This window comes from Denticeps clupeoides, chromosome 13 (genome assembly GCF_900700375.1).
Source record: "Denticeps clupeoides chromosome 13, fDenClu1.1, whole genome shotgun sequence".
In the NCBI taxonomy this organism is placed as follows: Eukaryota; Metazoa; Chordata; class Actinopteri; order Clupeiformes; family Denticipitidae; genus Denticeps; species Denticeps clupeoides.
Genome location: NC_041719.1, coordinates 9,052,447 through 9,075,007, shown reverse-complemented (window position 1 = coordinate 9,075,007; position 22,561 = coordinate 9,052,447). Strand labels below are relative to the sequence as shown.

The 22,561-nt window shown below is 48.3% G+C and overlaps 1 protein-coding gene across 1 annotated transcript in view; it reads right to left on the bottom strand.

Moving 5' to 3' along the window:
- Positions 1-1,728: 1,728 nt before the first annotated feature.
- ror1 (receptor tyrosine kinase-like orphan receptor 1) overlaps positions 1,729-22,561 on the bottom strand; it is an 83,878-nt gene continuing 63,045 nt past the window's right edge. Inside the window, exons 5-9 of the mRNA XM_029001556.1 lie at positions 8,981-9,108; positions 7,867-8,184; positions 7,132-7,377; positions 6,614-6,825; positions 1,729-4,073 (exon numbers count right to left, since the gene is read on the bottom strand). Of these exons, the coding sequence (XP_028857389.1) occupies positions 2,631-4,073; positions 6,614-6,825; positions 7,132-7,377; positions 7,867-8,184; positions 8,981-9,108 (2,347 nt within the window). The 3' untranslated portion in view covers positions 1,729-2,630. The remainder of the gene's footprint in view (positions 4,074-6,613; positions 6,826-7,131; positions 7,378-7,866; positions 8,185-8,980; positions 9,109-22,561) is intronic.

The window sequence follows — 22,561 nt, the reverse complement described above, 5'->3', positions numbered from 1 at the left end:
CGAAAAGAGGTGTCGGTCAGGTAGGTTTTATTCCGGCGCCTGGGAGTAAATAATTGATTGTGTCAGGTATCATTTAAAGGACCACCGCGCTACAGCATGGCAGGTACACCGCCTTCCTTATGACACTACATCAGCAAAGTTTTGTGCCGCACCCGTTCTTGCTTGCGGAAGAGGACAAAAACCTGCATCTGCAGTGTCCGCCTGATGTGCAAAATGCTGATGACAAAATGAGTAAAAATAGTGTGTTTTTTATTTAAACATGAGAAATAAATTGATTTCTTTAAATGCATGCGTAAAAACGACTGTTTTTGGCTATTTGTTTATTTTTCTGTTGCAGTACGTCTGGACGTCGAACCTGTCAGCCACATTTTGCACATCAGGATCATCATGAAAAAAATATCAGCATCGGCTGCTGAGTGCGCAAAGCCAATTACATTTTTTTATATGACAGTAGTATTTACCTCTAAAAAACTGCATTGATTTTTGTATTCTTAACATGCCTTGCCATTACATGCATTCCGTTATGCACCAAACATACCAAATCTGTTATACATTAGAGAATCTATACTTATGTATTGGCAAAAAAAAAACTGAATCCAGAAACCAACCAGTAAATTCAGGTTGTACAACGGTCCTACATTCCAGAAACAGCCTGCAAAGCATTCTGGGAAAAGGCTGGGAAGAAACGAGCAGGATGATCAAAACCATTCCTTCCATTGGATCCCCTCTCTCACTGATCCCTCTCACCCCTCCTCCCCATCGCATCAATTTTCAGAGCCCATCAAATCATTTTTCCATATGCTCACCATTACTCTTTCTTTTTGCAGGCATGAAAATGCACACATTTACCCATGCATTCACACCAGCGTACACTTTGTGCGTATACCCTTTTTATAGACTTAAATCAGAATGGGCAAGTAAATCAGTTCAATTTCACTCAGACTGTCACTATGCTAAAAAATGCTAAAATTAGTTTTTTTTATTCACAATTATGACAGCATATTTCAACTATAGTTCTCTTCAAATTTAACCTGTGCAATTGGATCTTGGGCCGTGATCTGAACATATAGATTGAAATGAAAACCTTTATATTTACAGAAGCTCAGAATGTACAAATGAAATTAAATGTACTCATTTCCAATTTAAACTTAGAATTATATATTTGATTTTTTTTTTTACTTTAAACTTTTTAAAAACTTTTTAAACTTTTATTAGTGGCCGAAAAACAAGGCAACACACCTTTTTCCGTTCAAAATGTGAGATTTGGCGCCATCTTCTGGTGCAGCGTTAAGACGACGCCACTTTTGCGGTGCAGTGCTACACCATCTCGTGGCCAAAAACAACATTACAACATTTTAAAAAGTCAAACTCAAGTCTTGCAGAACTGAGTGGCGCAACAGGCTGCTCCAAACTTTAAACATTTCTCAAAGTTAGGAGCACAAACCCTAGTGCATCTAGTATCACACTATAGAAAACTATAGGTTTTCTGACACCTACTGGACATTCAAAACAATGTCATGTCTGGGGTAACAGGCACACTAAAGAAACAGACAATGACCAAAAATGCCATTTAATAACGATTTTGCATTACAAAACATTTGTGCAAATTGTTTTCACAAAAAAGCTCTCTTGGTCAATAAAAGTGTAGTTGTAAACCATGTGATGAGCAATTGAATTGTTGTTTCTGAAAAAAGGTCGTTCCTCTTTAAAAAAAAAAAAAAAGGCACATATGGTAAAACAGCACACAGAAAAATCCAGTACCAAGATTCACAGTCTTGTGTTTATAAGTGGTTTTTGATCTGGAATACATTACGTTAATACTTAAGTAAGAGAAGATATCTGTATAAAACTTCAGATACCTAGGTAGGTAAAACTGCAAATTAAGAAACAAAAAGAAGAATACACAGGGGAAAACATCTTAAATATGGTTATGGGTTCATATGGTTCATTGCAGGACATGTAACCCAAGCACAGAACCTTTAGCAAGTCTGTACGATAGAAATGGGGGTTCAAATCTTCATGGAGAACCCTGAAAAGAGGACGATTGTCTGAATAAGAAGCCTGGGGGGTGCCACCATAGTAAATTGTTGCATAGCAACAAACACAATAAAATACTGATGTATAGCTTCTCATGTGAATCCTCTGAATCTTTCTAGCAATGAAAATCTTTATCCCTGTATGTGAGCACTCAGACCATCACAATGCTATGAAGTACTTTTTGTTAATCTGAAGGACACTGGAGCGACTATAGAATTTAGTCTGATGCCCCACCCCTAACCCTGGGTTCGACTCGCACCTTGAGAGCCGAGAAGTTCGGCAAGTGGCAGGCTGTGCGGAATCATGTGACCGCCCGTTCCCTCTCTTTTCTCCATTAGACTAACTGTGACACAGCCAAGCATCAGAAAGCTCCGGTCGAGCGAAGACTCTTATGTACAGACTGTATGTACAATTCAGGGTTGTCACCTCATTAAACCGCCACCTTAGCCGAGAGAGAAAAGTGTCCCTGGACAATATTTCTTCTTACATCGTTTGATAATAACACCATTATTGGACATACATCTTTCTTTTATTTACAAGATGATGAGTTTAAAGATATTAACGAAGAGCAGAAGCGTGCGAGACGCGTCTTTTCACAGGTCGGCAGTGATGACGGAATCGCCGTACATGAGTCTGCTGGTGTCGGCCAGCAGGGCGGCCTGTGCGGGGTCCATCTGCAGGGCCTTCTGTGCCAGGTGTCCATAGACGGGCATGGCGCCCGCCGGGGGCAGACCGGGCAGCGCGGACATGGGCGACAGGGTGACGCAGTGCGAAAGCAGGGGCGTGCTGGCGTCATGGTTGGAGCCCGTTGATGGCACGCTGGTCACGTGGCCGGTGCTGGTGGAGCCGCTGGCGGAGCTCGGGGAGCGGCTCTTGGGCGGGGGGCAGTGCTGGACCACGCGGGCGGGGCCCTGAGGCGCAGGGGCGAAGTGGGCAGCGGGGAAGGCGGCGTAGCCGGGAGGGATGGGGTAGCCGTTGACCGGGATGAAGCGCTGCGCCTGGGCGAGCGGGGCGGCCATGAAGCCGGCGATCTGGCCCGGCGCGGCCGGGTAGATGTAGCCGGCGTAGCGCGGGCTGCTGAGATTGCTGACGGGGCTTGCGCTCAGGGAGGTGGTCTGGGTGGTGGCGTTGCCCCCCGTCGGCGTGCTGGAGCTGGCGTGCGACGAAAGCCCCTCCCAGGCACGCAGGCGGGCGTGGACGTCTTTAAAGCGCGGCCGCTGGGCCGGCCCCTCGTGCCAGCACTCGGTCATCAGCGAGTACATCCGCGGCGGGCAGTCCTCCGGGCATGGCAGCAGCTGCCGCTTCCGCACCACCTCCATCACCTCCTGATTGCTGAAGCCGTAGTACGGCTGCAGGCCGAAGCTGAAGATCTCCCAGAGGACCACGCCGAAGGACCAGACGTCCGAGTCGGTGGTGAACTTCCCGTAGGCGATGGCCTCCGGGGGCATCCAGCGGATGGGCAGCAGGGCTTTGGGCTGGATGCGGTAGTAGTCGGAGGCGTAGATCTCCCGCGACAGGCCCAGGTCCGAGATCTTGACCAGGAGCTGCTCGCCCACCAAGATGTTGCGTGCCGCCAGGTCCTTGTGCACGAAGTAGCGGCTGGCCAGGTACTCCATGCCGGCAGCCACCTGGATGGCCAGGTGCAGGAAGTCGGCGTGATCCAGGCTGGAGCGAATGGTTCCGTCCTCGTCACTGCTGCAGCCCACGTCAGAGTGCGGAGATCTCAGGATGAGGAACTCGTGGAGGTCCCCCTGTGCCAGGAACTCGAAGAGCATGCAGACAGGCTGCTCCTGGGTGACCACGCCCAGCAGACACACCACATTCTGGTGCTGCAGCTCTGCCATCACGTTCACCTCGTGTTGGAAGTCGCCCCACTGCTGAGCGCTGGAGAAATCCTTCAGGGTCTTGATGGCTACCAGCTGAGCGTGTTCCATGCCAGGCAGGTACAGGTGGCCCTTGTAGATCTTCCCAAATCCACCCTCACCCAGCTCCTCCATAAAGCGCACAGCCGACAGGGGCAGCTCCTTAGCTTTACTCTGCAGGGCAGAGAGAGAAAGAGAGAGAGAGAGAGAGAGAGAGGGTGGTTCAATAAAGAGAGCCGACATGCTTTCTGTGATGCTCAATTCATGCACATCATCCTGCAGACAGAGGAAAAGGTCACCACTCAAAATCATTTTAAATTACTAGCAGAGAAAAATGAATGAATGGAAAATCAGACCCAAACAGTTTCAGCCAAAAAGAAACCCCGTAAATTGATAAATCCTAAAATTTGTTTAGTATAAAGTGCCTTATGGACGTATTTTCCTGCCCCTAAATACAATGAAGCACATGCGGTGTCTTTTCTGCTCAGGGTGATGGGTTAAATGCAGAGGACAAATTTCACTGTGTGCACCGTGTGCTGTGCTGTGTATCACATGTGACAATCACTACACTAACTTCTAGTATTTCCAGGAATGAATAGACACAGACTAAACAGGACTGCTCGCTGGCTACCTGCACATTGGAGAAGAGGATGGAACTTCCTGGCCATAGTTTCTGGAACATGCAAGATGACTGGGAGGATGGAGAGCAGGATGACTGCTCTCACACACCCCACTTCCTAATCCTCAACTGATATAAAGCATGCACAGGCGCAGTGCAGAATCCCACATCCTCCCTGTCGTTCCCTTGCTTTGCTCTCTTTCACTACACCCCTAATACTATCAAGACATCTCTGGACCACGCCCACTGTCTAGACAACAAAGCAGATTATGAGCACATTAATTCAAGAATTCAGATTGAAAACAGTAGTAAATGTGACATGAGCCATGAGGCCATTATCCATTTAAGTGTATATATATATGTTGGACTCCTGCTAAATAATTTTTGACAAAGTTAAAATGAGCATGAGAGCTGCTGTAATGTACTGTACAACATTTATTTTACCCTGAAAGTTGGCTGATCTTACAAGTTATTTTAGGAATTCCTTTCTACTGCTTCCAGAAGAAAGAAGCTCATCCCGCTGCAGCCATATCAGGGCGCTGATCTCGTTCACCTTTCACCTCTTCTTTTGACAACGGACCTGTTTGATATGTCTCCCAGGCTATTATGACCTGCCCTACACAGGGCTGGAATTTTGGCCGGAGAACAGTGATAACACCAGAAGCCTCCATGCATCTGAGCAGGTGTTTCAGAGCCTTTGTGTGGTCGTAAAAACCTTCATGTTTCCTTATCTGCGGGCCGCCGATCGGCTTCCGTCTCTCGTATGCACTAGATGAAGGAAGTGGGCTCTGGGGGACGGTGCACAGCTTTCAGAATGTGTGGGAGATAAAAGGTGAAGAGATCAGTGGGATGAGATTCCTTCTCGGCTAACTGGAGAAGGAGAGAGGGTCAGGTAAGGCAAGGAGGGCAAAACGCCATAAATGATGGTGACCCCAGTTTTACCTTTGACCTGGAGTTGAACTGGTTAGATTACAGCCCTGAGGTAGTAAAATGCAAAGATAAAGAGATAAGGAGTGATGTGATCTAGTAAAATTAGTTTTAGGCAAATTGGGATTTTAATTTGAACATGCATAAACATTACCAGTAAACATTAAGATGCAATCTGCACTGAAAAAACCCCAAAACAGTGGCTCAATAAAAAAAAAAAAACATGTAAGTAATCTGTGGGGTGCCATAATATTTTAGCCTTGCTGTAATGTAAATAAATCAAACAATCTCGCTGTCAGTAACATTATAATAAAGTAAAAAAATCAATGAACGTGTAAGCATAAATTAGACATCTTAGTTTGAGAGAGCAAACTAATGTTTTTTTTACTAATTGAAAGAGTAGGCAGGAACCAAGAACCAGGTCCTGGTTGACCACAAATCACTGTGAGTGACCAATAATTTTTTAAACACCTTTACTTTCTACTGAGGACGGATCCATGGAATGTACAATGAAAAAAAGTGAACACCGGCTAAACGTAATCTGTCACACCAAATATTTTAGCAGTGACGTAATGTAAATAAACAGGTTACAGCAGGGTTGAATGGTGTATTTACATTACGGCAATGCTAAAATAGTACATGTGACAGATTACAGGTGAGTACAGGTGCTAAAAAACACGCTCACATTATATATAAACTCCCTATACGTGTGGAAACATGTAAAAGTTCGACCAGGTAAAAGTCCAAGAATTTAGAGCAGGGGTCCAGTGTATTTGTGGGAGGAGTTTGCATGTGTGTGTGTTAGAATAGTAGCATTTGGTTTAATAATAATGTAATGATGCGGCTGCCGTAGCTGTACCATGCCTGACCTCTGTGATGGAAAAAGAGTTAAAGAAAGGATGATCACAGATCCCCTCACACCCTGGACACAAACATCTTAACCTGACGCCCTCTGGCAGATGATATGGAAGCCTGCAGGCCAGGACCAGTTTCTTTCCCCTCGCTTCCTAAATAGCTGACCTGTCACACTGCTTAACACCTACAGTATTGCTAGAGAGACGAAATCGACCGGAATCAGATTCCTTCTACGTGTTCACTCACACACTTGGCCAATAAACGCGATTCTGATTCTAAATATTGGCAGAACGTAAGAGAAAGAAAGACGCACCTTTGGCTTGTATGCGGGCAGCATGGACATCTCCACGTTTTGGCCACGGACCGGTTTGGGCTGGCGCGGGGCAGGGGGGCGGGCAGTCTTCTGGTTGTTGCGGCAGACGCAGATAAAGAAGAAGAGCAGGGCGATGGCCAGCGGGATGGCCACACTCGGCACCAGGATGTAGAGAATCTCCACGCCGCCGCCGCCACGGGGCTCTTTCGGGTCTGAAATGGCAGAGACAGTTCCTGAATTGTTGAATCTGGGCTAAATTATATGTTATTTTAATACAACTACATAATATATATGATTTTACAAAGAGTTAGTCATACGTCAGTAATTCTTTTAAACTGTGAAACCAACGAACTGTCAAATGAACAAACAGCATCTATGTAATAATACATTATGGACATTATGTGGAACATGGAATGCGTGAATGATTATCAGTAATTATTAAAAAGGACAGATGGAGTACAATTTTTCTTTACAGATCAGTAAACCCCATGCCCAAAGGCAAGCACCCAGATTCTCACCGCACACAGCAATGTCACACAGCTCCATGCGCACACTGTCGTCCAGTGTGAAACACCACGGCGCCTCGTGCTTGTTGCCAGGGTTACGACAGTATGAATGGCCTCCATTGAGTTCAGGGTAGCGCATGGCCAGGTAGGTGTGGCTGTGAGGGTACTGGGAGTTCCAGGGCTGGCACTGCCGGCCGGACCGGGTCACGCTGACCGTACCTCGGTAGTCCGAGCCGCTGCTGTTATAACACTTGTGGTCTAGCCGAGGCCGAACACGGACAGGAGGGAAGAAACAAGTTAATGGAGCAAGTAACAAGCAAGTTAAATGGAGAAAGGAGGAAAATTGCTCATAGAGATACAGAAACAACAATCATGTGTCAAATGTGTTTCTAAACCCTGGCCCTGGAGCACCAATTTCAGAAGTCCTACAAACATTATTAATTATACCCAAGCATCACTGTAACACTGTTCAAATCTTTGCAGCGTACATAAGCACATTCACAACATAATAAGAAAATAATAATTCAATGTACCATAGAAATATGTGAAGTCCATCACATATTTACAATGATAAAAATTATTTTAAGGCAACTTCCACTCTGGTACACAAAATTCAGATGGTAGAAACATTACAGTAAAGTGGGTTGAAAGTGCTCTCATAGGGGATAATTGAGGAGTCACACTTTAGAGCACAATTTGTGAACAGGCTCATTTTAATCTATTTGTGGATATCTGATGAGAACTTACTCTTATTAATGGACTCAGCCATGGGGATGCCAATCCGCATACAGTTGGCGGCCTCAGGACTGTTAGAGGAGGCCAGGTCCTCACAGTTGGGTAGCTTAAGGCGCTTGAGGATGATGGGGTTGGAGCGGGCAATGATGTACTCCGTCTTGCACAGGTCGTTCTCCAGGATCTCACACTCGTCCTTGCACAGGTCGCGCGGCTTGTCCATGCCAGAGCTGCGGTCGCATGTGGGGAAGGCAAAGTGGCACAGCGAGGGGATGGCAAACTGGGAGCAGCGATCTGACAGGTGGTTGGACGTGCCAATCATGGTGAATGCAGCTGATGGGAAAAGAAGGGAATGAGAGAAAAATGAAACATGAGCTGCTGTTCTGCTGGTTGGAGCTTAATTACACATTAAATACACATTAATTCTGGCATAAACTCAAACTGGAGTTATTATATATACTAGATATATAGTTTCTATAATGCATACCCTTAAAAAAAGAGGTTTTATGTAAAAAAAACATGACCCAGGCTTGAACCATTGGCCAATAGCACTGTGCAGAATTTGAGTTACACTCTGAATTCTATTTCAAATGACTGCGAGGAAATATGACAGCCGTGACCTGAGTGCAGGGGGGCTGTTCAGCCACAGGGCTGCACAAGGATTTGTGTTTTTTTGGATATCCCCATTTTGGACTGCAGTACTTATAATGTTTCTCCAGGCGCAGCATTATCCTGAAAGAACAATATGTCAGGTTATGTAAAGCTCTGTGGTTTGAGAGGCAAGCACAACTTTAGGGCCATGCACAAAAGGATGCACACTCAGACATGCACATCACCCAAGTGTTGATGGCTTGGAAAACCACAGACATTTCCTTGGGCAGCAGGCACTCTGCTTAAACAAAGGAAGCCACATGAATGCGCTGGTGTGCAGTTGCAGGCCCATATGTGACCCATACAGTTTAATTCAGCAGTGACCGTGTTTCTGTTTCAGATCCTATGGATGCTCTGGCATGATCAGGGCACCCAGACTGGCCAGAGATCAGTCTGCGTTAATAAGATTGCCTTTCAGATATTTTACCTGTCGGTCTAAGGTTAGATAAGGTTTGATCGAAATGAACGCCGTGTGTACCTGTTATCTGAGTTTCAATCTCTCCCTGCATCTGCAATGAGTCCACAAAGATGCTGCGGTTTCCGATGAAGCGGGCACAGGCAATACCCCGATAAGGCTGGCAGAATCCCTCTTCCTCAAAATCATCCCTGCAAGAAAACTGGCCATGTTAAGCATTTCACCATACCAACAATAGGGGGCAGTAAGGGCACAGTTTCTGAGATGAAATTCAATAATTAAATCTATATGCGAAGAAAAATGTATTCAACACATACATATACTTCTAAAATATACTTCTTATGTCATATTTTAAAGATCTGAGTAGCAGTTTATAGCCTGATGGCTCCCGGTGTTGCTGACTGTAGCCTATAATTTTAACTTCATGAATTGCAGGTTCCACTTGAAATGACTGTGCATCATCCCTGTGAGAGTATTTCGCTGTGTGTGGGTCAGCTGGCCTGAGTGACCACAAAGACATTCAGACACTTATTATATGTTACAATAAACCAGTTTGAAGAAAACTGTGTACATAAATATTGTGCATGCAAATGTATATACATTTATAAGCATCACATACTTCGTACTGCACTGCAATGGAAAATAAATAAATGTAGCATAGATGTAACATGATTTGAAATGTCCTGCAGAAGTGATTAAGTGTCAGATGTGTGCTATGGGTATTTAATTTTTTTATTTGACCCCTGACAGGACAACTGAAACCAGGATTGTACACTGCATCCCAGCCTGACCAAAATGTGGCTGAAGGAGACTACCAGAGAATATCCTGGTGTGAGTCATAGGAAAGGGTTAAGTGTCTGAGACACCCCCCCAAAATATGACCCCCATCATTGTCCGTCTACATCCATTCATACACATACAAGGCACTAATAAATACACACTCAGACATCTTCTCCTCGTCGTCTCAGCTCCTCTCACTACCTTACAATGAAAACATATTTCTCCTGCACACTTCAGAAACTTGGAAACTGTATATCTTTGGCCCTGCATTAATCTGATGACAGCAAACCACAGTAAAGGGAGTTGCACTGATGCTGCTGGGAGAGGATCACAGAGGTTCGCCTCTGCCAAAGACCCTCTCTCACACATTCACCGTCACCAATCCTTTACATCTAAAAATCTTCATCCTCCTCCTCCGCTCTGAAGTACGTCCAGCCAGGAAATTCAAAAGCCAGTGGAAGGCCTTAAAACATCTGATCTGTCAGTAAGAAGTAGCACTGTTGGTAAGCACCGTTTTCAGGCACGGTTCTTGTAATAACGCTAATAGCCCAAGCAAGTAGAACAAAAACAACTCCAGAGCGAAGGATAAGGCTTCTTTTTTACTAGTTCTCACAATCCACTGGCTAAGTGCAAGTGATTTACTGGTGATGTGCACACAAGCCTGCAAAAAAACAGTGTCGGAAATCGGGTTCAGTCGACTTTTTACATTTACATTTAAGGCATTTGGCAGACACCCTTATCCAGAGCGACTTACAACGTGCTTTCAAGTTATCATCGATGAAGAGATCAATTCTAGTTCATTAGGACCCTCAACTATGAATACAATCTTTTTATTCACTCTTGTTGTAGATTCTGTACATAAGTCAGACAATAAGAAAGTTACAAGTTAATCTAAATATTCTCTGAAGAGGAAGGTCTTGAGCTGCCGTTTGAAAATACTCAGTGACTGAGCTGTTCTGACCTCGAGGGGAAGGGGAGCCAAGACGGAGAAGAGTCTAGATGAATGTCTTCCTTATACCTTTAGCGATGGAGGGACCAGGCGAGCAGTACTGGAGGCTCGGAGTATACAAGGTGCAGTGCGAGGTGTAATAAGGTGAGGTAGGATGAGTGAAAGTGATTGTCATTTTTTATGAAAGTGATTGTCATACACAGCACACGGTGACACAACGAAATGTGTCCTCTGTTTTTAACCATCACCCTTAGTGAGCAGTGGGCAGCCATGACAGGCACCCGGGGATCAGTGTGTGGGGACGGTGGTTTTGCTCAGTGGCACCTTGGCGGATCGGGATTCGAACCGGCAAACTTCTGATTACGGGGCCGCTTCCTTAACCACTAGGCCACCACTGCCCCAACCTTTTTACAGCAGGATGGAACAGGGAGTTACAGAAAGCACCACACTGAGGTGATACAATGTAAAGGCGTGTGTGTGTTTATATGTAATTGTGTGTGTGTGTGTGTGTGTGTGTGTGTGTAGAAGAGCAGCGCGACCTCAGTGGATAAACAGAGCCGACATGCAGGCCTCCCTTTTTTTTACGCATCAGCACCAGCGCTAGTGACAGGGAGGCGTCTCCCCGTTCCTCCGCAGCTGCTAATTACAGGAAATGTTTGCCTTTCGGGGTCGACCCCCCCGGCAAAGTTTGCGTGTGATGATGTCATGGACGCCGCCCCAGAGAGCGAGATGAGAGGGAGCCACTGCAGACCAGCCGGAGAGGTGTGCTGCAGAGCATACCACACACGCGCAGAGTCGTAAAAGTAATAACGCACACAGATACAGATGTACACATAAATACACAGCCATGGCTGTAACAATAAAATGAAATAAAATCTCCTAGATTCACAGACAACAACAAAAAAAACAACACGAACACACAGACACATACTGTCATAAAAATGCTAACACATAGAATTCAGGCACAGACATGCACAATATAAATACATACATACACACACACAGACATTGGTGCACACTTTTTGTATTTGTATTTGTATGTGAATAGACGTAAGTGTGCATGTCCATTTTTTGCTCAATTAAATTATTGCAATTATGCATTACACATAGTAATAATTCCATAAAACCACATAATGTACCCTTTCTTGTACTGTTTAACGGTTGTTGCCAGACTGGGCTGTTCTGGAATTGCTATTTTGGGAATAGACTCCTTGGTAAAGGGTGAATTTTTGGATGTCGTTAGGCAGGTATCTGGCAGATTTAGTGCAATTCAGAACTGGTCAAACGAATAGAACATCACATACAGGTGTGATCCTAGACTGTTTGGTGCCATGGGCAACACCACCCCCCCTGTTAACAAAAAACACAGACATTTCCTTGGGCAACATCATACTGTGTATGTTTTGTATGTTTAATTCATGTTTAATTGTGTTTTGCTTTATTGTACCTGCAAAATAGGTTTCATTGACTGACTGCTATTAAGCTGTATTCATGCTTAAAATGGATGACTGTAAAAATATATTATGAAATAACTATTCATAAATAAAATGCTGCTGCAATTGGATTCGGTGCCACCCCTAATAAACACACACACAACTCACAGTGGAAATAGATTACGGAAATTTATTTTAAAAATTCACCTCTGTCTCTCTCTCTCTCTCTCTATATATATATATATACACACACACACACACACACACACACACGTGTATATATAAAGACACTCTCACATACTACACACCAAACCAAGCAATAGAGAGAGAAGGAGCAGCTGAGTTCAAGTTATCCAGTCGCGGCACGAAGGAGAAGAAGGCAATTTAAACACATGTTCCCGCAGGCCACCGGCCCAGGGAACCTTGGGAATGAAACTCCCGCAGACTTGAGGAAGACGGATCTGCCTGTCTCTCTGTGTGTTTTAGCCATAAACACTGTATAGCCTAAACTGGCAGAATTCTCGACACATCAAAAACATTAAATCACTAACTTTTTCTATAGTGTTAAAAGTTGATTATGTATAAACTATCATCTGTTTCTGGGCCTCGTTGATCCTCCCTTGTGGATAAAATAGGACAAAGGCTACAGTAAAAGCCAATAATTTTGGCCTCTCCAAAACGTGGCACCACAGTCTGATACAAGAGAGATAAAACAGGGTTTATGATCTCCAGAAAGACTATTTGTGAGGAAGTGTAGTCATGGACGTGCCAGAAGGCAAAAGATGTAAGGCTGCTGCTCAGCGTCGCCCAGGACCCATGCATCACTGCGCCAAAGCTTGAGTCAGAGACAATGAGGATGGGGCAAGGACAAATAAATATCATTCAACCCTGTAATAACGCGGCAAAATGAAAGAAAACATGCATTCATAAATGCAGATAGAACAACCCACAAAAATCTCACATTAAGTGGGTTGAATGCCACATGGAGATTTTAGACAGACCCCCTCTCTATATCCTAAACCACTTAATCAGAATCAGAAAACTTTATTAATCTCGAAGGAAATTGCTTAATGTAAATATATCAGTCCAAATGTATTTAATTAATTTCTCTTAATTTTTTTCAAACTAGAAATGCATATATTCAGTGCAGTGGGATTATAATTTAGTGAATTTTAAATGCACATTCACAAAACCAGTGCTTTGACTGTGTAAGTTCAGGGTCCCCTCAATGTAATCCTGAGGATGTCAACATTTCTCAGCCCTCGGGACCGCTGCACTACAAATAACTTTGCTGGCTGTCCTCAAACCCTGGGCTTTTCCAGTGAAGATCCTGCAAGGCTCCCTGAGCAAACGCACCATTTAATGTTGATTTATGGATCACGGCGACCGCAAACGTCCTTCTCCTGCCCGGTCTGCGCATGCAATGATCTTCCTGACTCCGCTACAGCAAAACAATAAAAGCTTGTGCAATCTCAGTTATGTGACATCTGGTCTCAGCTGTCCAAAGACGAGGCCTAGTGTCAACTTTATAGCATGTATCAGTTTCGAACACATAGTAAATAAGTATGCGTAAATCATTTAAACTGCAAATAAAATCTGTATAGCTGGTACCTTCATGGCTATGGGACATTCTAGTCTTCCTATCTGCAGCTCGAAAACGGGATCTGGACGTGGTCATTTTTTTAATGAGACGAGGTGAACCAGCAGCAGGAGGTTCATGCTTTGGGCGTTTCTGGTCCGTGACCATGGCCGGAGTAACTGAGGGAACTCTCATTAGAGCCGAATGAAGGAAGAGAAGAAAGCCTCTTCATGTTACATGGGGACAATAGCGGCCTCTATTAGAGAAGGAGAGGATAAGAGCCCATAACTCAGAGATTTCCCAGAGAATGGGGTGGCTGATGAAATTATAGTAAGTTCATGTGCAGAAATACATTTTTAAAATCAAAAACTGTTTATAGAATAAAACATTAACAGGGACATGATGAGACAGTGACTCGCTGAAGACACTGACAAGCATCCATCAACAGGGTCAGGAAGTTGGAGCTAAGACCCCTGTGGATCCATCCAGCTCACTTCCACAACCCTTATAAGAGATCTGGGGCTTCCCTACGAGGGGTAAATCCCATTTCTATCCCATCACTCCACACCGGGGTCTCGGGCTTGTGACATCACATCCAATTCCAAAGGTATTAGGGGACAAGGGGGAGGCTCTGGTTACACGCTGCCTTTAATATTCCGTCTGGGATCAGCTTTCAATCTTTAATTTGAACCCTTGCGAGCAAAACCATAGAAAGAGCCGTGCTGGACCAGTGGTTTGGGGCATAAGATAATACAGTGAAGGGGCGGCGAGATGGAGGGGGGCATGCGGAACACACTGGTCTTCTGTTTACACACGTCCAGTCATCGGATTCGCCAAACAAAGGAGGCTCAAGGGGTCAAGCTGTCAGAAGTCAATTACGGCTCGAGAGAGGCCGGGGGAAGAGACGAGCGCCGGCTCGGTTTTCTCTCCGCTGGCCCTCCGCTGTGTGCCGCCTCGCTGAAAAAAACAAACAGGGCTGGCGAAAAACAGGCGGCGGAGGTGTTGGAAGGTGAGGGAGCGTGGTCTGGGGATGCTTAGGAAGCGCGCGTGTGTTCCCTTAAAAACACATTCTTACAGCATCATTATGAAAGTGTTGCTGAGGGGTGTCTGTGTGAAACAGCTCGCGAGTAAAAGACAGAACCGTGCGGCTCCAAGTTCTTGTTATTGTGCTGTTTTAGAAAGAAAAAAAAAAGAAAGAAAAAAAGAAAGAAAAAAAGCCGTCAATATCTGCCAGCTTTAAGCACCTGGATCTCATTCTTTAAAGTGTTCTGGCCGAGTGCAGAGCCGAACCACATGGGGCAGGATCACACTGTGGCCATGAGAGTAATCAAAGGTCGATGACGGCATGAAAAAGAGACAGCGCCAGAGATAACTGCAGGCGAGAGCTACCGTGCCGCCATTTCATCTAATGATTTACGCGCCTCAGCTTCGACTGCAGTGACGGAGACGGCTGCTTAAGGAACAAGAGCGCGCACGTTCGACGCGAGTATGGCTTCCCGATGGGATCGGGAAAACCTGGAGAAGAGCAATTAAGCACAAGCCAGGCAGACTGCAGGGGGGAGGACGGCGTGACACAGCATGAGCCACGGACCGTCCCGATAAATCAGAAAGGTCTCCTGTCATCAAACTGCCAACCAAACGCAAAGCGTCTGCTAATCTGCTACACATCTTCAGCGGAGCATACCATAAGGATGGAGGCAACCATTTGGCCCAGCCAAAAGGCAACACTCCCAGAAGACTGTACAACATCCCTGACACATTCTAAAAATGATAGGCTCTAACATTCGAAACCGAATCTTGGATCATATTGACTTCAATGAAAATAAATAACTAAATAAATCTTTTTCTTTACATTTTCAAAATTTCCAATTTTCAGTGTCCCCTTTTAAAATCATCTAAAGTACAAAGCCGTATTTGATCCCGTAACTTTATATGAACGTAATAAACACAGTTTATTCAGATTTGCATCATCTTTTAAAAGGTGAAGCAGGAGCTTATTCCCATGACCCACAAAGGTCACAGGATCAAACCCCACTTGCTGCCTATGTCTCCCTGTGTTTCTCCAAAGTGACTTTCAGTGTAATTAGTGAAGACCAACGTGATGGCTAAACCACGAAAACATAAAGAAAAAATGCTTCTTAAATTAAATTTAAGTTAATTTTGGGGAACATAAAACAAATTGAACTCCTGAACACACATTTTTTCTTTGGCTGTTAAATTCCAAAAAGATGTAACTCTTGAAATCAGCACATTTACCCTTTATTATTTAAGAAATTGCTTTTACATGGAACAAAAACACCAGATGGGTGTCTGAATCGACTAATGGGTACCAGAGATGAGAGGTCCACACCCAGACCTAGTAGGCACAATTTTAGAATTGCTTACTTTGTTTTACAAATTCTTCTTAGATAGTGGGGCATCCATTTGAGAGGCAGAGTAAGGGTCCTAAAATGGGATTTACAGTTTCATCTTAAACCGACAGATACTGGACGCAAGTTACCCCGCACTGTGAAGAAAGGGGTGAGGAAGGGGTCTAGTGCTGTCAGGATTGCCTGCAGCTGGCCTCCACACCTGACTTTAATCCTGACGCCCCATAAATGCCGGAAGTTTCCGCCCGTTCGGGGTCGCTGGCATTTTCGTGAACTCTCTGCACGAACTTGACCTGGTTTAATTTATGTGTTTTGAGTTCTGGCAATCGCCACACGCCTACGGGTTTGTTTCAGTTCTTTATTTACGTTAAACTGTTTTCGGCCACCGCGCCATTGTTTCTTTGAGTTTATTGTTTGTTTATAAATAAAACCCCTTCCCAGTATGTCAGACCTCTGCGCTTCCTTCCCCCGTAAGTCCGTAGTCGTGACAGAATGCCAGCGACCCACCCAAAAGCGCAGAGGTGGAAAGCGGAGGAGAAGAAACGCCGCGAAGGACGCAGCGCGGCGCGGCGAACGCGGACGGCAGGGGAGAGACGCGCCGCCCGTTCTGGTGGAGCGTTTTCTCCCCGAGAAGCCGTGGTACGCGGCGCCGCGTGATGACGTCACCCCCGGGAAACTCCGCGAAACCCGGAAGCGACAACGTCGGCGGGTGAGGAGGCGGAGCGAGGACGTTGGCGTCGGCAGCAGCGAGGAAGTGACGTGGGCAGCGAGCGCAGAAGATGCGACCCCCACGATCTTCGCCATGTCGAGCCAAGAACTCTGCGCTCTGCTGGCAAGGCTCCCCGTGGACTGGGACGACACGGATGACGACGAGAGCACGGGAGACGAGAGTTGGGCTCCGCCCATCGCGCCAGTCTGCGATCGTCGCAAGGTCCGTGGGGACCCACGTCACTTCCAGGGGGGTGAGAAGCGGCAACAACAACGACGGCGTTCCTCCAGCGAGGAGGTGGGCAGCCTCCAGCCCGAATGGCCAGAGTACTGCCCATGGGAGCTTATCGCGCCATGGGTCCAGGATGTCCGCAGGGTGGACGACCCTCGGAGTCACCGGTGGGAGGACACGGATGACGAAAGCGATGATGACGTGGATTTTCGGTGGGCGGTCGGTGCCGGGATGGCTCCGCCCAGCGTGCGCGTCCGAGATCATCGCGGCGTCCGTGATGACCCATGTGACTTCCGGGGGTACGAGGTTGACACGGACGACGACCAGGATCGTCACGAGGTCCGTGGAGACCCACGTCCCTCCCAGCAGTGTGAGGAAAGCTGGTGGAAGAGGGCGACGGGATGTCGCCAGCCAGCAACTGCGCTGCCGGGACTGCCTCGCAGGGAATCCTCCATTCCTGCTCCAGTCGCCGACCCGCCTTCCCTCTGCCCGGACGTTCCCCAGCGAAAAGGCAGCGCAGCACCAGCGTCCACACCTGCTGGAGAAGACGTCCACCCCCCTCCACACCACACACCTACCACCATCTCCAGCGACGTGCCCAGCCCCATGTGGGACAGCCCAATTGTCCCGGGACCCTTCAGTGGGGCAGCAGACACTGATAAGACCACCACCATCCTCTCGTGTCTGCTTGGGTCAGCATGGGGCTGGAGCGCAGCCCTCTGGCAACAGGGAGAGACAGACCGCAGTTTTCGGGACTTCCAGCAGAGACTGAGGGCGGAGTTTGATCGGCCAGAGCCTGAGCCAGGGATCGAACTCTGCCCCTCCACCACGTCCAGCGCCAGTCAGGATCCGGGGCAAGAAGACCAAGCACTGGCGGGCGACGAGAAGGTCGCACCTCCCGAGATCCTGGCTGTGCCCCCTGAGGAGGTCCTGGAGAGCCCAGAGAGGGAGCCAGACGACCCTCTCTTCTGTCTGTCTCTGTCTGTGTGTGTCTGTGTGACATATGTGTCCGTATGTCGCCCCCACTTCCCCTCTTTGTGTCCACCAGATGGCGACCCAGCCGCGGAGCCGAACCCCAGGGAGGAGGTTCCTGACCCGAATGTGCTGGTCCAAGGCGAGGTGGACAAGCCCCAAGGTACCCCGAAGTCCAGCCGGGGGGGGTGCTCCCCCAAAGAATTTTTGGGGGGGTGCAGTTCGGGTTGGGGACTCCTCCTGAGGGGAGGGGAGGTGGGGAAGCGATGGAGCTGGGTCCTCCGGTAGCCAGTGAGGAGGGCGGGCCAGGCATGGGCCTGCGTCTGCCTCCAGAGGGGTGGAGCGCCATAGAGCCCCCGGGTAGGCATGAGGACCCAGCTGGGACAGGCAGGAAGAGGGCCTGCTTGTCCCAACGGACGCAGAAGGGGCTAGCCGGATGGTCTGGCAATGCCCCCCCCTTGGCACCAGGGCCGTGCAGCGAGAGGGGCTGCATAGTCCCAGAAGGCACCAGCCTGGGGTGCCTGGAACAGTCGCCGGAGGCTCTGGGACAATCTCCCTGCGCGGTGCAGGGGGTGACACAAGAAGTGTCAGAGGGGACGTGTGGAGACAGGGCCCACATGTACCCAGATGGATCGGCCCTGATTATTGTGTGCAGGTACGGGAGTCCGGGGGCCGCCATGCGGGACCACGCCGGGGAGCCAGGCCGAGGGTCCGGGGCCGCCATGCGGGACCACGCCGGGGAGCCAGGCCGAGGGTCCGGGGCCGCCAAGCGGGACCACGCCGGGGAGCCAGGCCGAGGGTCCGGGGCCGCCAAGCGGGACCACGCCGGGGAGCCAGGCCGAGGGTCCGGGGCCGCCAAGCGGGATCACGCCGGGGAGCCAGGCCGAGGGTCCGGGGCCGCCAAGCGGGACCACGCCGGGGAGCCAGGCCGAGGGTCCGGGGCCGCCAAGCGGGACCACGCCGGGGAGCCAGGCCGAGGGTCCGGGGCCGCCAAGCGGGACCACGCCGGGGAGCCAGGCCGAGGGTCCGGGGCCGCCACGCCTGACCACGCCGGGGAGCCAGGCCGAGGGTCCGGGGCCGCCACGCCTGACCACGCCGGGGAGCCAGCCCGAGGGTCCGGGGCCGCCACGCCTGACCACGCCGGGGAGCCAGCCCGAGGGTCCGGGGCCGCCACGCCTGACCACGCCGGGGAGCCAGCCCGAGGGACCGGGGCCGCCACGCCTGACCACGCCGGGGAGCCAGCCCGAGGGACCGGGGCCGCCACGCCTGACCACGCCGGGGAGCCAGCCCGAGGGACCGGGGCCGCCACGCCTGACCACGCCGGGGAGCCAGCCCGAGGGACCGGGGCCGCCACGCCTGACCACGCCGGGGAGCCAGCCCGAGGGACCGGGTCCTCCAAGGGGAGGATACAGCAGGGCAGGAGCCCTGTGGTTGCCGCCGTCCGCCCCGCCGCCTCCACTGATGGTACTGTTGGGGCTCCGAGGACGTAGCCCTTGGAGGGGGGGCTCTGTCAGGATTGCCTGCAGCTGGCCTCCACACCTGACTTTAATCCTGACGCCCCATAAATGCCGGAAGTTTCCGCCCGTTCGGGGTCGCTGGCATTTTCGTGAACTCTCTGCACGAACTTGACCTGGTTTAATTTATGTGTTTTGAGTTCTGGCAATCGCCACACGCCTACGGGTTTGTTTCAGTTCTTTATTTACGTTAAACTGTTTTCGGCCACCGCGCCATTGTTTCTTTGAGTTTATTGTTTGTTTATAAATAAAACCCCTTCCCAGAATGTCAGACCTCTGCGCTTCCTTCCCCCGTAAGTCCGTAGTCGTGACAAGTGCATTTATTCACACTTAGTAGTGTGTAAGAATGGATGCCCTTCTGCACAGCGCCTGTGGAAAAAATATCTTGGGGTTTGGCAGGAAGTCCCTGTTGATGGAAAAAGATGGAGAAGGAAAGAGAGGGTGTTAAAAGGCTAAGTTAGAGTGAGATTAAGAGCTCTCCTGTTCTCCCGAAGGTCTTAAAGTAAAAACTAATTTACCTATCGAGGATTTATAATTGGTTTTAGCATCAGAAAATTCCAAATACTTTTGCATGGTCTTTGTAGCAAGACCTACTGATCACCAATGGAAAACATTGTCAGAACAATACATTTTTCTGATATTTGGATAAGAAAAGCTTTGAATGTCCCTGCCCTGTTTAAATGTGAGAGAACCCATGATGCTCAGATACTGGACGTATTAAAATGCATTTCAGTGGCCCAGAGAAGTCAGTGAACTCAAAATGCAATCTCTGCAACGGGCCCGGTCTGCCCTGTTATAGGGCGCCGTGGGTCAGCACCGGCTCGCACCCTTGGCTGTCAGAAACAGACATGCATTAAATCCAGTAAAACCATTGTCAGGGGTTTCCGTTTATGTGCTGCATTTAAAACAGTATGAAGTGCCCTAAAGTCTTTGGCTGCACAGCGAGTGTTTTTGCCGCAGATAACAAGTCTCGAGTTTGGCCGAGATCTGTTACCAGGTTGGCTCTGGGGTGCAATGAACCTAAATCAGGTTTTTAAGAGACAAAGCAGTCTTGACCAACCCTATGAGGTCAGGGAAGACATATGATACAGCTCCTTAGATGAGGCTTAGTGCTCTAACTTATTAATCTTGCGGGGGGGCCACACACAGACCAGTCCATCATGGTCACCATCCCTCTTTCTGTCCTGTCCAGACTGACATTCGAGTTACACCCCCCCCCTTCTGTCTTCATGCCCCTGCTCCTGTGATGGATCCCCCTTAAAGAGACATTTTTGTGCCGTTCTCATTACGCATCACATGTGAAGGATGGGTGATGCTGGGATACCATTCCAAACGTCTCTCTGCTCATCTGAGAGGCTGAGACCTATTTCCATCTGCACAACCGCTAAAATCTGTACAAGTCGAAGTGAGGGGTCCTTTTCAGGGACTGAGAGAGAAAGGAGTTTAACACGAGTTAGCGTTGGCTGCGCTCCACAGACAGACAGAAAATGCACTCAGGCAGAAAAGGAGTCCGAATGGGACGTCAGAGCTGGATAAAAGCTTTTCTTTTTCCATTTTTTTTTTCCTGTGGGGGTGGGTGTGACTGGCACAGAATGGATGGTGGGATGTGGTGCAGCAGAAACAGTGGCATCATTCATGATGGGGAAACTGCCCTGGGGTGGCTGGAGAGGGGCAAGGTTACCAGCCGACCAACAGCCTCCACTGTTCCCAATGCTTCTCATGGAAATCTGGACGAGAGGCCAAAGCAAAGGCGATCCCTTAGGGGTCCCACACACACACACACACACACACACACTCTTGAATGGGAAACATAAGCCACTTACTAGCAGGGAGCCTTAAATCTTTAAGAGGATGGAGGGCAAGGGTGGTGAGGAGAGAGGCAGGTGGGGGCAGAGGTTACAGGCATAAGACAAACACGGCCATACAGGAAAACCCTCTGCCAGCTTTTATGAGGTTTTCTTTTTTTTCTATAAATCAGACTTTCTAAGGACCTGGTGGTGGTCAAGGAATGAAAAAAGTGCAACGTCTGTGGCACAGACCGGTTAAAGGGTTTCCCCCGGAGAATTATATTCAATCAATCACCACTTTGTTAAAGGGGATCCAAAAGCAGGCACCGACTGAGCAGTGTCTCTAAGAGCTGCCATTTCATATGTTGTACTTGAATAGGGTAAGAGTGAAGAGAGACTATAATGCAGCACTGTGTTTATGGATCCAGAAATAATGTGTTTGCTATGGCTGTGACAAGGTAAGTTCTACCTTAAAAGAATAACATGAAGCACATATACGATACTGTGTAGTGAAGAATGATTACATTAAGAATGATTGAAATTAATGCAGACAAGAAATAACTGGGCATTTTTACAGTGATTCTAAAAGCAGACGTGCTCTTGCCCTCGGGTTTAGGCACTGAAGTGCCACGGCGATCAGCTTTCAAGTCTAATTCCACCATCAAATGAAGTAAATGTAACTCGTCGTCAAACGTAAACACAGCCCAACACGGACCTCCAGTATATCTGTACACGTTTTACGCGTCTCAGACAGCAAGGCCTGCACAATCCAAGCTGGTCGTAGATCAGTTTAATGACGGAATAATTAACTTAACGTCAACAGCGTCTGCGAGAATTTCACTGTAAAAGCTTATCTTAGCATGCCTGTCCATTCACATCGTCCTTTCCAAACATTCCATGCGAACCCGTGCTTCTTTTAATCGCAGATGTGAATATTTTCCATCCTCGATAGCACACCGAGGCTGATGCACAGAGGGGGAGTGGCGGCCCTGCGGTTCTGCTGGACTCCCATGTAAACCTTTTGGAGAGGCATAATGGACCGTGGTAACTCAGACGTGGCGGGGAGGGCTTCCATTAGGATGTGCTCTTTCGGACGGAGCCCAGGCTTCTGGTGGAGCGGCGTCGGCCGCGCCCTGCCTGCCATGTCAGGGCTGCAGCGTGTGTGCGAGACGGTGTCTGGTCTTCGTTAAAAGCCCCCGCCCCCCCAACACCCGTCCTCTGCATGGCACAACCGGATGAGAGGAGCAAGGAGGGCTACCTTTTTTTTTTTTTTTTTCAGAATTTACGTAAAGGGGAAAAAAAAGAAAGTTAAACAGCTCTG